Source organism: Carcharodon carcharias, chromosome 3, assembly GCF_017639515.1.
Source record: "Carcharodon carcharias isolate sCarCar2 chromosome 3, sCarCar2.pri, whole genome shotgun sequence".
NCBI classification, from domain to species: Eukaryota; Metazoa; Chordata; class Chondrichthyes; order Lamniformes; family Lamnidae; genus Carcharodon; species Carcharodon carcharias.
The window spans coordinates 103,618,384-103,632,319 of record NC_054469.1 but is presented as its reverse complement, the minus strand read 5'-3'; the positions used below and the strand labels follow the sequence as shown (position 1 = coordinate 103,632,319).

The following is a 13,936-nucleotide window of genomic DNA, read 5'->3' as shown; positions in this document are numbered from 1 at the left end:
ACGTTTCGAGTCCGTACGACTCTCCTTCAAACTTTTTCAGCATTTTTTGTTTTTGTTTTAGATTTCCAGCATCCGCAGTATTTTGCCTTTATCTTAGTTTTTTAAGTGATGCTAGGAGAGTACTAAGATTGGGAAATAGCTCATTCAAATGAAATTCTTTTAAGACACAGCCTTTATTTTCACTTGGATCTCAAGACAGCCCACGCCAGCGGAACAGATTTCAGCGCAGGCGTGCTGAACGCAACCGGCCCGTGAGGAAGTGACGTTATACGTACCGGAACCAGATTGCCGGGGGTCACAGACGGACCGTTTGTGGGGTTCGGCTCGGAGCGGTGAGCTGGGTAATCGGCGGTTTTACTTCCATTTCGGGACTGAGAGGTTGTAATGGAAAGGTGTTTGACATCAGTGTTAACAGGCGACAGAAGGGGCTGCTGGAAGCCAGCGGGGGTTGTGGTTGCGGGGCGCTGGGCCTTGTTGTGAGGGGCTGCACGGCTTCCGCTCTCTCTCCTGACTCTTTTAAACAGCTTCTTATGAGGAGAAGCTGCTATCAAAAGAATGGGGAGCGCCGCTGACTCGGCCTCTTTTCCCTTCGCCCATTCCCAACTGACCACCCCCCCCGCAAAAAAAAATAGACCATCGTATATTTTCCACGTTCGAGTGTTTGAAATATATCTGAGTGCGATTTAGGTGAATTTTAAATAAATTAAAAAATGTCTATTTTTAATTTGTTGTAGGTTTTGTGTTGAAACATGAGTGATGCAGATGAAGTTGCCCAAGCCAGCATAGATGAAAATGATGCGGCTAAAAGTGATGCAGACCAAGCACCTACTACTGATTATGGAAAAGAGATCGCAAAAGAAGATTCAAGTGAAATCCAACATCACGATATCAGTAGTAAAGCAGGTGTAACTAAGAGCCCTGAAGACCAGGTCCAAATTCAAGTCAATAGTGGGCAAAGTGAAGTAAAGGATCACATCGGACAAGACCAAGCTCAGTCTAACAGTAGACAAGATGAAGATGAGAGTAGCACAGATAAAGTCCAACCAGGAGCTAACAGTTTTGAAAACAATGTAACTAAGGTTTCTGGGGACCAAGCCCATGTTCAAGAGAGCAGTACTGTACAAGGTACAGGGGAAATCCAATCTCAAATTAACAGTAGTGAAAAGGATAAAGCTAAGAGTGAGACAGGACAAATCCAAATTCCTACTATTGATGATGTACACGATGAAGCCCAGATTGAGGTGGCCCAAGTTGACGATCAGATAACCAGTGGTGAACAAGAAGAATCTCAGACTGAGGGAGGCCAAGTTGATGATCAGATGACCAGTGGTGAACAAGAAGAATCTCAGAGTGAGGGAGGCCAAGTTGACGATCAGATGACCAGTGGTGAACAAGAAGAATCTCAGAGTGAGGTAGCCCAAGTTGACGATCAGATGACCACTGGTGCACAAGAAGAATCTCAGAGTGAGGTAGCCCAAGTTGACGATCAGGTGACCACTGGTGAACAAGAATCTCAGAGTGAGGTAGGCCAAGTTGACGATCAGATGACCACTGGTGAACAAGAAGAATCTCAGAGTGAGGTAGGCCAAGTTGACGATCAGATGACCACTGGTGAACAAGAAGAATCTCAGAGTGAGGTAGGCCAAGTTGATGACCAGATAACCACTGGTGAAGGACATGATGAAGCTCAGAGTGAGTTAGGGCAAGTTGATGATCAGATGACCACTAGTGAAGGACATGATGAGGCTCAGAGTGAGATAGACCAAGTTGAAGCTCAGCCTACCAGCAATGAGCAGGAAGCAGCTCAGAATGAGTCAGGCCAAAATAAAATTAATAATGATGAAAAAGTTGAAGCTAAAAGTGCCACAAACCAAATGAAACTTCAGGCTAATGGTGGTAGAGCAGTAGCAGCTAAGACAGCTGTGGGCAAAGTCAAACCAAAGCTAACAGGTGGAAGAGTTGGTAAACTTACTGGAAAGATATTCCCGACTTATATTGGGAAAAAGAAAAAACTAGCCACGAAAATTTCTAGAAAAATAGGTAAAGCCAGCAGTGACCTGTTGCAAGCTAAAAGTGCCTCAGGCCAAGCTCAGACTAAGAGTGTGCTTGCCAAGCTCAAATCTCAAGCAAAGAGCGTTGGAAAAGAAAAGTTAAATGTTGTGTCTGCAGATGAAGTTCAACCTGAAACGACTGATGAGAAAGAACCAATGAGCGTTGGAAACAATGCAAGTGACGCGAAAGAAACTGAAAATGAGATAGCAGGTGTGCTCAATAAAGACCAATCCCAAGCTGACACAGACTTAACATGTCCACCTATGAGTACACAGTCGCCTGTTAGTGGAGGACTGCCTGAAAGCGGATCTCATGCTAGTAAGGAGGGAAAACCTGTGACTATGTTTTGGTGTGATGTAAGTATTTAAACTTTTGCAGAGAGACTCATTGACATTTTGCTTTATATATTTTTTTGATCTGCTAAATCTGAGCTACCACATATTAGATACAAATATTGTGCATCTGTCTTATCTCTAGACATATTTATCAGCTGTAATTATGAATTATTTCACTTTTTGAATAAGTTATTCTCAGATTAATCGTTTATCATGCCTTGCTGCATAATATTGAAGTGGTTACATTATTTCCATGCAGTAGCTAGTTAATGCTCAGATTAATTTGGTTGTGTAATGACCTTGGCTTCTTGACATGGTGTTTAAAAAATTGTATTTAGCAGTGAGGTTCTTCAAGTATTTTACTTCCATCCGCCTTAATGGATAAAGTAGTACTGTACAATGCAGGACATAATGGAGTCTTAATGCTAATTTTTTTGTGGGGGGTGTGGTATAAATCTCATTTTTAAAAAAATTATTTGAAGTAGACAAATTTTTGTAGCTATCGGGCCTTAAGTAAACTTTTGCTGTCCCCATTCCCTGCCTGTCAGTTCTTTTTTGTTTATGCAAAGATCTTGAGTGCGAAAATATAAAAAAAATACAGACTTCATTTTCACTAAGATTCTGTAAAATTATAATTATAAAACTCTAGGATATTACAACTTTTCTTTGCATTTCTTATCTCCGAACCTCTGACAAGTGCAATGCTTGGTTATTTCTTGGCCAACTATATATCTCGTTTCGGTAATGAGTTATAGACTTAGCATACTTTTTTCCTTTGATAAATCAGTTTGAAGGCATTTAAACTTTTTGCAGCAGGAATTAATATTGTCATGGTGAACACCTGCAGTTCCAAGATGAACACTTCCTTTGTACTACTTGCTTTGATTTCCAGGAATTGTGAAATGAAGAGCATTATAAGTAAATTACTGCATTTTACATTTCTTCAAAATGAATGGTAAACGGCATATAAAGTAACAAGATCCATAAAACATTTCAATACATGAACATGACCACATAATTAATAATGAAGTTGAGTGAATTGGATTTAGTCTATCATTGTCTCAGCATGCCTCATTTGAGACATTCTGTTTCAATAATGACTAATGTCAAAAATTCAAAGTGCCGATGGAAACAAATATGAAATAGTCTTGTTTTTTATGCATAGTTTTGTGGCAGAATTATGTAGCTGTGTTGATTCAGTTTTGGATACTGTAGAACAAAAACAAAAATACCTGGAAAAACTCAGCAAGTTTGGCAGCATCTGCGGAGAGGAACATAGTTAACGTTTTGAATTCGAATGACCCTTCAACAGAACTAAGTAAAAATAGACTTCGTTCTGTTGAAGGGTCATTCGGACTCGAAACGTTAACTGTGTTCCTTTCTGCAGATGCTGCCAGGCTTGCTGAGTTTTTCCGGGTATTTTTGATTGTGTTTTGGATTTCCAGCATCCGCAGTTTTTTGCTTTTATCTTAGATACTGTAGAATCTGTTGTGCAGTGTAACGTGATTTAAAAAAATTCTGGAACATGTAAGTTTATTTTTGGTAAGTTTTTCTTTAAAATCAGTCCTGTATAAAGAATGAAAGAGGACTGTTGTATCTTGGGCTCGGTGCATGACACAGTGTTAAAGCAAGGGGATTGAAACAGGCAACAGTACTTCAGAATTTTGGATGGAAAGTGGTGTACATATCTTAGGCTGAATATCATTAGGGTGAAATGTTTTGTATGGATATGGTTTGTTAATTAAGCTGAAACTTTAGAAGTTTTGCCATTGTTCAACATTCCTCTTGATCAGACTACTAACTACATAAACCAGACCTTTAAGAGTTACAAACAAAAATGGAGGACATCATAATTTATCATTTGATAGTTAAAGAAGTGTATTTTTATTATAGATTTGCAAAGTAGTTTGCACATCTGCACTGAATCTCCAGATGCATTTCCTTGGCTTTAAACACAAAAAGGTAAGAATGTGACTTTATAATTAAACACTTCCCTCTGTAAAAATATTTTGATAACTTTACTCTTAAATTTCAGCACTAAATATGCTCTTATTAAATACATTAATGTATCAATGTTACACACTTTCGAATACAGTGGAACCTTGATTATCACCTAGTAATTATCTGTCTATATTATTTGTAAGAACGTTAATGGGAGTTGATGTTGGGGAGAGTAGTCAAAGTCATTGTGGGTCAAGTGTATGGGCTGCCAGTAAATCTGCTAAAAACAGAGCATCCCATTGGGTCACAGAGATAACAATCTTACATTGAAATTGAGGAAAAAAAGTAAATCCCTTGATAGCAAGTATCCTATTCTAGGTTATCAGATTGCAATCATTTAGTCACCTTTTTTTAGGACCTTTAGTATCCTAAAGAAAATGGGCAGCATGGGAATATTTCTAACTGTGACACTATTTTCCAATTATGATAACGACCAGTGGAGTGATTAGTTAGGGTTGCCAGTATTTGGTTGATTAGACATCATTAAAAAGAGGAGTGCTTGGGATTCTGACCTGGCAATGTCTGTTATCCAGCAATTAATTTCCCTCCGTTTATGGGCTTAATTGAGGTTTTATTGTACTTTGTGTACTATAGACTTCTATAAATTAAATGGTCCTTGCATTTTGCTACAATTCACATTGATAGTTTAAGTGAATTAACTAAATTTGTTCTAAATGTATTCCTCTAATTTGTTTCTCTAGATTTGTTGTATACCCTTACTTAAATTCTTAGCACCTAGGTATTTTTTTACCTTCATCCTTTTGTACTGTCTCACAAAATTATGTGCTTTTGGAGAGCTAGTCTAGGTTCTAACAGAAGAGATTTTTAAAAATAAATTCTGTGCTGTAAAACTGTTCGACAAAAATTAACAATCAGAAGGAAATAAATTATTGTCATTTCTCAGTGGCTGCTATTGCTTGATATCTCAAACACAGACTTGCATGTGATCCTACACTCTTTGAGACTTGTTCAGTTGCTTAGAAACTCAAGATCAATAAAATAACTTATGAAAATTATTTGAGTAGCACAGGGCTTTGGTATGTGTTGAAGTTGTGAAGTGATTTTTAAGAATAAAACATTAAACATTTGGAAATATTGTCTTCAGGTTTGAGAATTTAGTCTCCCCATTTTATAGAATTGTTTGATGACTTGCACTTCTGTATAACATGTCAAATTTGTGCAGTGTACTCTTTAAACATGTGTATGCCTGTGACAGAGTTCGTGCACCATTTTTATGACTTTTATTACAGCAAAACACAAATCTCATAGAATTCATAGAACCTGCATTCATCCCCGACATCAGATGAGTCATGTTATTATATTTTCAAATTATTTGCAGCTAAATTACTCTGGACCTAGAATTTTGCCATGGTTTTGGCTTTTACATTTTTTAATTGGTGCTTCTTTAATCGTCATGGCTATTTGACTAAGTAACTTGTGACTCTCCATAAAAGATGCAAAAAAAAAACTGTTTTCAAGAGGTGTGTATTGTTATATTGGCCATTATTTTTATATCCCATGAATCAACTAAAGCATTCACTGAATGACTCTCGTCAGCACTGCGTTAATTGTTTTTGCTGTTTTGCACAAAGTGGTTACATTTCATTGAACGATTATGTTCCACAAAGTATTCCTTGGAAGCATGTTTCAAGACCAGAATCTAACCTTCAAGTTTAGATGATTGTAGATCATTCCTTTTACTCTCCATACTTGAATTTTATAATAAATGCCAGCTTTGTAATGTGTTCGATGCAACCACCAAAATACCTTTGGTGCCTTTGATTGGCCATGAAGAATGGCTACTTCATTGAAGTGTGGATTGGTAGGCATACCAGCTATTTCACTTCTTAAATTCAGAGGTTTGAAGAAATTGCACCCAGGTTTCCAAAAAGCAACAGGGGCACCCACATTTAAATCCCATTCCGGACAGATACTTGCACTCAGGCTTCCATACACATCATATTTTCCTGTCTTCATTGAATTCTCAGTGGAAGGGGTAAGAGCCTGCGGAAAGTTTTTTGCCTGCATCCTTGATATGCCTTTTAGTCGGTTGATCAAGGAGCAGTGATAAAAGCATCTGTGAAGATCTTCATGGGTACACCCTCCAGCCTTTCCAACAGAAGAGCACATAATGGACTTGTAGGGAGGGAGAGAAGAAGAGGAACCACCTGACTTTCTTCCCTATTTAGAAGGCTGGATTTTCCTCGATGCGCATCAACTACCTGCCTCAGCAATTATCAATGGCCATATGAGGAGCTGACCTGGGTTGCTGAGCTACATTGCATACTTCACTGAGCTCTGAAATTTTTTGCAGTCTTAATCTCATTCTAAAGGCTGGATAAAATGATGTAGATGATTGTTAAAATACCAAATGTTGTACATCTTGTTAGAACAATAACTGAGGCTTTCCCTGTGGAAAATGTGTTTATTGGGGCTTACAAATTTGTGCATGTGCATACATTTATAACATTGGCACCATTGCTTTTATGTGTAAATTTGTTAATGTTACTGCAGAAAATTATTATTGTTTTTAAATGTTTAAACTTTCACACCAGCATGAAATCCATGACACTGGCAGATATATGAATTTTATTTTAAGCATTTAAGTTCCCACTCCACTGTTATTTTAAAACAACTGTGAACATGGGCTTATTTTCCTTATCATTTCGGTTGTATCCTATAGAGCTGTAAACCCCTTTGGCAGAATCTCTATATCCACCTGCTCTAAGTAATTGGATGTGTGTTAGTGTTCACCCCTATTTGCATTCTTGCATTTTTTGCAGAGCAGCCACAAGGTTTCCTTAATTTAAGCAAGCAGTGAAATGGTGGCTTTCAAGCAAAATATGCAAAAAGCGCATTTTAATTAAATGTTTCAGTTTTATGTCCCAACAGAAACAATCTCGCTAACTTTTTCTGTTCCTTTTCCTGGTTGATTCTCTCCAAACATCATTATGGCAGATTGAAGCAGCCTTAAAATGGAATGGTAAGTATTGCAGGATTCCTTTTGGATCTGTTCCCATCTCTACAGATATTGTAAATTCTTCATGATGTTTTGAGATTTAATATCAATTGTTAGTGCTTATTAAAACTAATGAACATCTATAGCTTTTGTTTTTAATAGTTCTGAGAATACTTTTTATAATGTGGTTGACAACAATGAAAAATGCAGTAATTAGGACATCTGTTTTTGCTGCAGTTGGCTAAAAGAGCACAGCAAATTTAATTTCCCAAAAAAATCCTGGCCAAGCTTTGAGGACTACTAAATTAGATTTCTATTCTGCACTCATTAGCCCATTGCCTCCAACAGTACAACCTTTTAGGGAGTCTCAATTCTGAAGTGCACTTCATTGCAGATATCATCTTGTCCATCATTCATGTCAGAGTACATAGTGGAATATGGCTTTTGGCCCAGGCAAAGCATCTTAGTGTTAGACTTTGTGATCCAGATAATCTTCCCAATGGTTTTCTGTTTCTTTCCTTCTCTCTTTCGGACTATGACTACCACTAAGGAATAGTTGGTGCCATTAACCTTTTGTTGCTTCATTAAGTGTGAGCCTTGTCAGTGATTTGGCAGACTATTCCATCATGCGAGGCATTGCAATCAAGCCCAATCCTGTCCTTATCCAATGTCCATACACCATGTGTTTAACACAGGTATATGCACTCATCTGGATTGGGAGTTCTGGCCGATTTCTGGTTTATTTTCTCCCTTCCTGAGGCCAGTTGAAGAGCTGTAATTGAGATCAATAAATTAAGCATAGGCTAGGAATCAAATTGTGATCTTCCGTGCAAAGCCTTTATTCATCAAAATATAAGGGGAGACCTTACCATGGATAGTTTTAATGTGCAATTGAATTACTTGCCCACTGAAATTGTTTGAAAACCATGAACTACTATTGTGCCTAATTCTATCTAGCTTGCTGCATGTAGTGGTGCACCACTTGTAGTTCAGTGGTGGTGCAGACATTCAGTACTCTTATAGGTGAGAGAAAAGAAAGAAGTGGTATTGAAGACATAAGTGAAAAAGTTCTATCACCACTCATTATTTGAGCCTGTTACCTTGTGCTATGAAAAATGATTTAAAATTCTTCTACTTTCTTGTTGAGAGAGGTGTTGCGTTCCAGCATCAATATCAGATAACTTGGCAAAGTTGCCTAATTAAGATTGTACAAATTGGAGGTAGATGTGCTTGTGAGGAAGAATAATCTCTCTATTATCAGGGATTATTTTTAATTTTTACAATAACAAATTTCATGGACAAAATGTGATCCCTGTCACTTAGAATTTATACTATAGTTGTGCAAAGAATAAAACCTGGTATCTCAATTTCTAGAAAAATAAACTCTAATCTTTCACCAGCAATGTATTTTAACTTGGGTAGTTGTGCCTGGTGCATTTGCAATACTAATGTGCCTTGTAATGCACTGTAATGGATCCTACTTATGCTTTAACCTATCAAGACAAGAAAATAACTCGGTGGTGATGTCTTCTTTATTCAGATAGTTGTATGGCAAGTATTTTAGGAAAGTGCCCATTTCAATGAATATCGATCTGTTTTTAAAGGAAAGTGCAAATTTTTAAACATTTCTTACTGAAATTTATTTTTGTGAGCAACTTTTCAAAATAGTTAATGTGTCCTTGAAAGTAAATTAATAATTCTGCTGGCCTCATCGCCAGAAAACTGATGGGAACTTCCATGTGAAACACCTACTATTTATTTCATAAAATTGGCCACGAAGGTGTATCTACAAAATACTGATAATTGTGTAATGGTATAATTGTAATTAAGATTACAGTGCTGAAATGTTATTGCTGGCTTCAAAGTTAATGCAGTTCCCACAATGTAACCAATGTGCCCTGTAATCAATGGAATGGCATAACAAAAGAACAGTTTTTTTTTATAAATAGGCCATGATTTAACTCTGACAAGTGCAGGTTAAAGGAAAATTGTTTAGTATTTTTGAAAGGAACCATAAAAATAAGTAAAGTGTGTGCGCTAAGGAACATGAATATTTTCATGGTGGAGCTATTCAGATGACTGTCCTCCTTGGAGGTGGTGACAGCGTGGTGGTAAATGGGTACGTTTGAGATCATGGCTTCAGATGACCCATCCGACAACACTTCTCATTTAAATCTTGAAACAAAAACCAGGTATCTCATCTACTCTCACACATTATTCAACCTGATGCATCAAAGGTAATCGAGCAAATGCCAATATATCAATCATGTCTTGAATTGTTTGGAGGTGGGTTTTGATGGCCCAGTTCATCTCGCCTTATTCGCCAATTGCCTTAGATAAAGAAACTACACTGGCACCTGAGCTGAAGAAGTAGGTCTGCTGTAAATGGAAAGCATAAAGGTTGCACTTTGGGTTTTGGCTTCATGTGGTTGAAGCTAAACTTATTTGGGTTTCTTTCGTGAACTGAAGCAATCAAGAAGCCTTAAATGTCAGTTCAGAATGGTCTTGGTTTCACTGAAGCTGAATTTCTAGTGTTTGTACCTTTGTGATGCATTGTCCTGAGGAGTTTTGGATGTAATATTATGTTTGGGATAGCTTAGAACTGTCTAAGCTGTTACCACTGGTACTGCATCCACAGCATTCCCTCAAAGACCAGAGCACAAGGGAGTAACTCGGTGCTGTATAATGAAAGATGATCACGTCTTCTGTTCAACTTTGCAGCAAAACTTTGTGCAAGCATAAACAGCATCATCTGACTGCGTCGGTGGCCTTACTGGGCACAGTTTCCAATACCTTAATTAATTGGTTTAATGAGGTATTGTGCCTGAAGAGGTAGACGTGAACTCATACAACTTGTGGTGAATTGTGCTTCTCACTGTGTTGCTCAGGTGGAGTTCCTGACATCTGCTGTGCACCAATCAAGGGCTCAAACTCTTGCTTGTCAGCAATTTAATAATCGCCTAATGGGGGAAGGGACAAGCGGAGGTAAATATGATCTCTGAGGTTGAGTTGGTCAGGGTGACATGTCTGGCGAAAGAGGGATTGGAACCTAGTCAATCTTTTATGGTAGACTAAGTATCCGATTCTTGAACCACGCAAGTCCACAGCACAAGTGATGATTTACCAGCTGGCCTGGCTCGTTGGAAGATATTTGGAGGCGTAAAGTTGGGGGCTCTGATGCTTCCTGTTTGTTTCCAGATAACCCTGCAAGTCAGTGCCCTAATGTGTGGAGCACTATCTGACAAGGAAACTAGCAGAAAGCTTACCAGTACTTTTGTGGCGGTAAGCTGTGCAGTCTCAGCCACTTGCATATCAGCAGTACTGTATGTACACTTCAGAGGCCCTAAGCTTGGTTCTACCAATGCATGCCTAATTCCTGCTCCTCATGTAGGTTGTGTGTATGCATTTGGAGAGGGTCGTACTTAATATCAGACAAACTGAATTTCTACTCATTTTGGAAGTACCCTAAGCATGGTGACCGATTTCTACGTGATCCAATGTTCGGCTGAGCAAAAGTAAAATGAACAAATTAATGCTTGAACTAATTTGAGATGTGACCAAGTTCTTATGTCATAATCTTTCCAAAACCCATGCTGGCTTCAGCACCATAAAGTATTACCTACAGATTTTTTTATTCATTCATGGGATAGAGGTGTTGCTGGCTAGGCCAGCATTTATTGCCCATCCCTAATTGCCCTTGAGATCTGAGTAGCTTGCTATGCTATTTCAGAGGGCATTTAAGATTCAACCACATGGCTGTGGGTCTGGAGTCACATGTAGACCAGAACAGGTAAGGACAGCAGATTTCCTTCCCTAAAGGGCATTACTGAACCAGATTGTGTTTTACAACAATCGACAGTAGTTTCATTGTCATCCTTAGACTATTAATTCCAGATATTTTAAAAATTCAATTCAATTATTGATGGCATTTGAACCTAGATCCTCAGAGCATTACCCAGGGTCTCCGGATTACTAACCCAGTGACAATATCACTACACTGCCTCCCCTGGTGATCTATTAATGTTTGTAATAATTTTCCTTTTTTCTCCTTCCTCCCAAACCTAACCATTTTTTGTGTGGTGGTGAGTGGGCATCCTTTTTTCAAGCTGTTACTTCAAAGTATTGTAAATATTTAATTTTGGCCACTAAAAACCATTGCAATCTGAAAAGCAACATTCTGAAAAATAACAAGTTTGCCCTGTTTACCCACTTTAAAATTAGAATTGCTCAACAAAATTAGAATTTTTTTTAAAGGAGAAAAGCATCAGAGGTTGGAAATTTTGGAAGACAAATGAAAGTCATAAATTATGACAACTGTTAAATCTTGGGTGAGGAATTGAGTTAGTTTTTGTGCTGAATTTATGATCAGAAACTTGAGTTGAAGGATTTGAATTGTGTAACGCTTTAACTTGAAGCAACTCTTTTGAAATTGTCTTCCCAATCTGGTGGGAAATATTTTGGAAAGTAATGTAGCAGTGCTCTAGTGGCTTGATTTTGGTTCCTTATTTGAAAAATCATAATAAATTTCAGATTGCTATAAATACACAGGTGTTAATATACAAATATAACAGCAACTCAACATTTATAAACTTCCAGAGTCATTTCAAAATACAAGGGTATGTGATTACAGGAGTTAAAACAAGCCAGCAGGATATAATCCCAAGGGACAGTTTTATCTTCCTCATCTCTTATTGAACAGAAGTGGCCTTATTCGATTATAGTTTGAGTCATCTTGTAACAGCACTAATTTTAGACAATCCTACTGTTAGCATAATATTTTAATGGACACAGTCAAATTCAGTGTTTTTTTTTTTACAAATTGGAAAGATAAACCCATATGCTCTCTCCCCGTACCATGGTCCATTTTTTAACAGTATTTTCTTTCATGTCATGTGACTGGGTAGTTTGTGAATAGTGACATTTGTGGTGTTACTCTCCTGAAATAAAAAGCTTAATAGTCTTTTTGGTTTTTCCAAGACCCCCAAGTAAAGATCAAGAACTTCCCTGTATTATCAGTCATGGTTCTGTGAATAACATAACATACAGAGGATTATGGGAATTGTCCTGGATGCCCTCTGAGTTATATAGGCTTTTTTTTGAGACTTCAAGAAGTTACTAAATACAGCAAATCAAAGATGAGAAGTGAGATACTAAGTGTTTCCTTTATAATAATTGCAAATGCATTTTTTGATTGTGCTTGTGCAATATCATGCCTATAATCCTGCATTTAAGATTAAATTTCAAATGATGTGTACCTTTGCTGCTTTATGGCAAGGACCCAATCTTCCACATGCATCCTTCTGTGCCAAAATGACTCTGTGCTCGTCTACTAGAGAGGAGAAATGTGTATGCATTGAAAGGAGCTAAAAGTTAAAGGGGAACATTATTGTAGGAGTAAATACATAAAATTGTGGCTAATCATATCTTAGTATATGTTGCATAATCTATTTCCCCTGTTATCTGATCCACAGGCCTAAAGTTCACCTTTCCAGGGAAACACCTTTCTTTGAAATAACATCTATTAAAATGAAATTTACCCCCTGTGGGAAGATTGAGGTTATATAGATTTTCAGAATTTGGTAGTGATTTACATAGATGTCAGCTTTAAATTGGTTATAACATTTGAAACAGGCTACGTGGATATAATGGCTCTGGTGTAATTGCATGCAGGGGTGTTAGACCTTTAGAAAACATAATTTACTTAGTGTCCCTTGTTAAAGAGATAAATACCCAGAATAATGTTTTATGAAAAAGGATAGGGATAATGATGCAGCAAAAAGCACTATTAAATTGTGGACCAATCATGGAAGATTTACCAAACATTAGCACAAGTCTAGGAATGTTAATTTGATAATGCACCAAGGGGAAAAAAATGTGTACCTGTATTTCCTTTTGCCACTTTAGAAGTAACGCTGATGAATCCTTAAAGTCCATTATGTTATAAAATAACCTTTACAGTTGTAGAAAATGTGCAAAAATGCCATGATTACTAGCAGCTGTACTTTGTGATACCTACTTTTAGTTATTTTGTGTGAAGTGTTGTCACCAATTAACAATGTACCGTATAGTGAAAGTATGCCTTCTAAAATAATTATATTGATATAAATTCAAGGCTATGGGCCAAGTGCTGGAAAATGGGACTAGATAGATAGGTCAGGTGTTTCTCACATGCTGATGTAGATTCGATGGGCCAAAGGGCCTCTTCTGCATTGTGATTTTGTGAAATTATGTAACTGATATAACCTGATTCAATGTTGTATGCTTAGAGGTGTACATACGTTCGACAATCTGTATGTAACTCTAATAACTGAGTATGTTTATCTAGTGAGCAACCAAGCCATACAGGAGTAGTCAAAGATTTGTCCTATGGGGAGTATAAAAGGAGGAGGGGGTTGTGGAGGGATTAAGCAGGGAAATTGAAGCGGGAGACTATGGCACTGTAGTGCCACTGCCAATGGTGGGTCCTCAGAAGTCTGGACGCGGGAATGAAAAGATTTGGAAAGGTGGGAGGATGTTGGTTAACATTGGAGAAGGTTACAGAGAAGAGCAAAGGTAAGATTATGGAGAAATTTAAACACAAGGATGAGGA

General features: G+C 37.7%; 1 protein-coding gene across 5 annotated transcripts in view; it reads left to right on the top strand.

Moving 5' to 3' along the window:
- Window positions 1-258: 258 nt before the first annotated feature.
- The window catches only part of si:ch211-197h24.6, a 115,245-nt gene continuing 101,567 nt past the window's right edge, over window positions 259-13,936 (top strand). For 2 of the 5 annotated variants that reach the window (XM_041184133.1, XM_041184129.1), the window contains exons 1-4: window positions 358-378; window positions 735-2,408; window positions 4,281-4,349; window positions 7,347-7,371. In XM_041184133.1, coding sequence (XP_041040067.1) covers window positions 750-2,408; window positions 4,281-4,349; window positions 7,347-7,371 — 1,753 coding nt within the window. In that variant the 5' untranslated portion in view covers window positions 358-378; window positions 735-749. Of the gene's footprint in view, window positions 393-734; window positions 2,409-4,280; window positions 4,350-7,346; window positions 7,372-13,936 lie in introns of all 5 variants that reach the window. The other 3 variants (XM_041184131.1, XM_041184130.1, XM_041184132.1) reach the window with 3 other exon arrangements.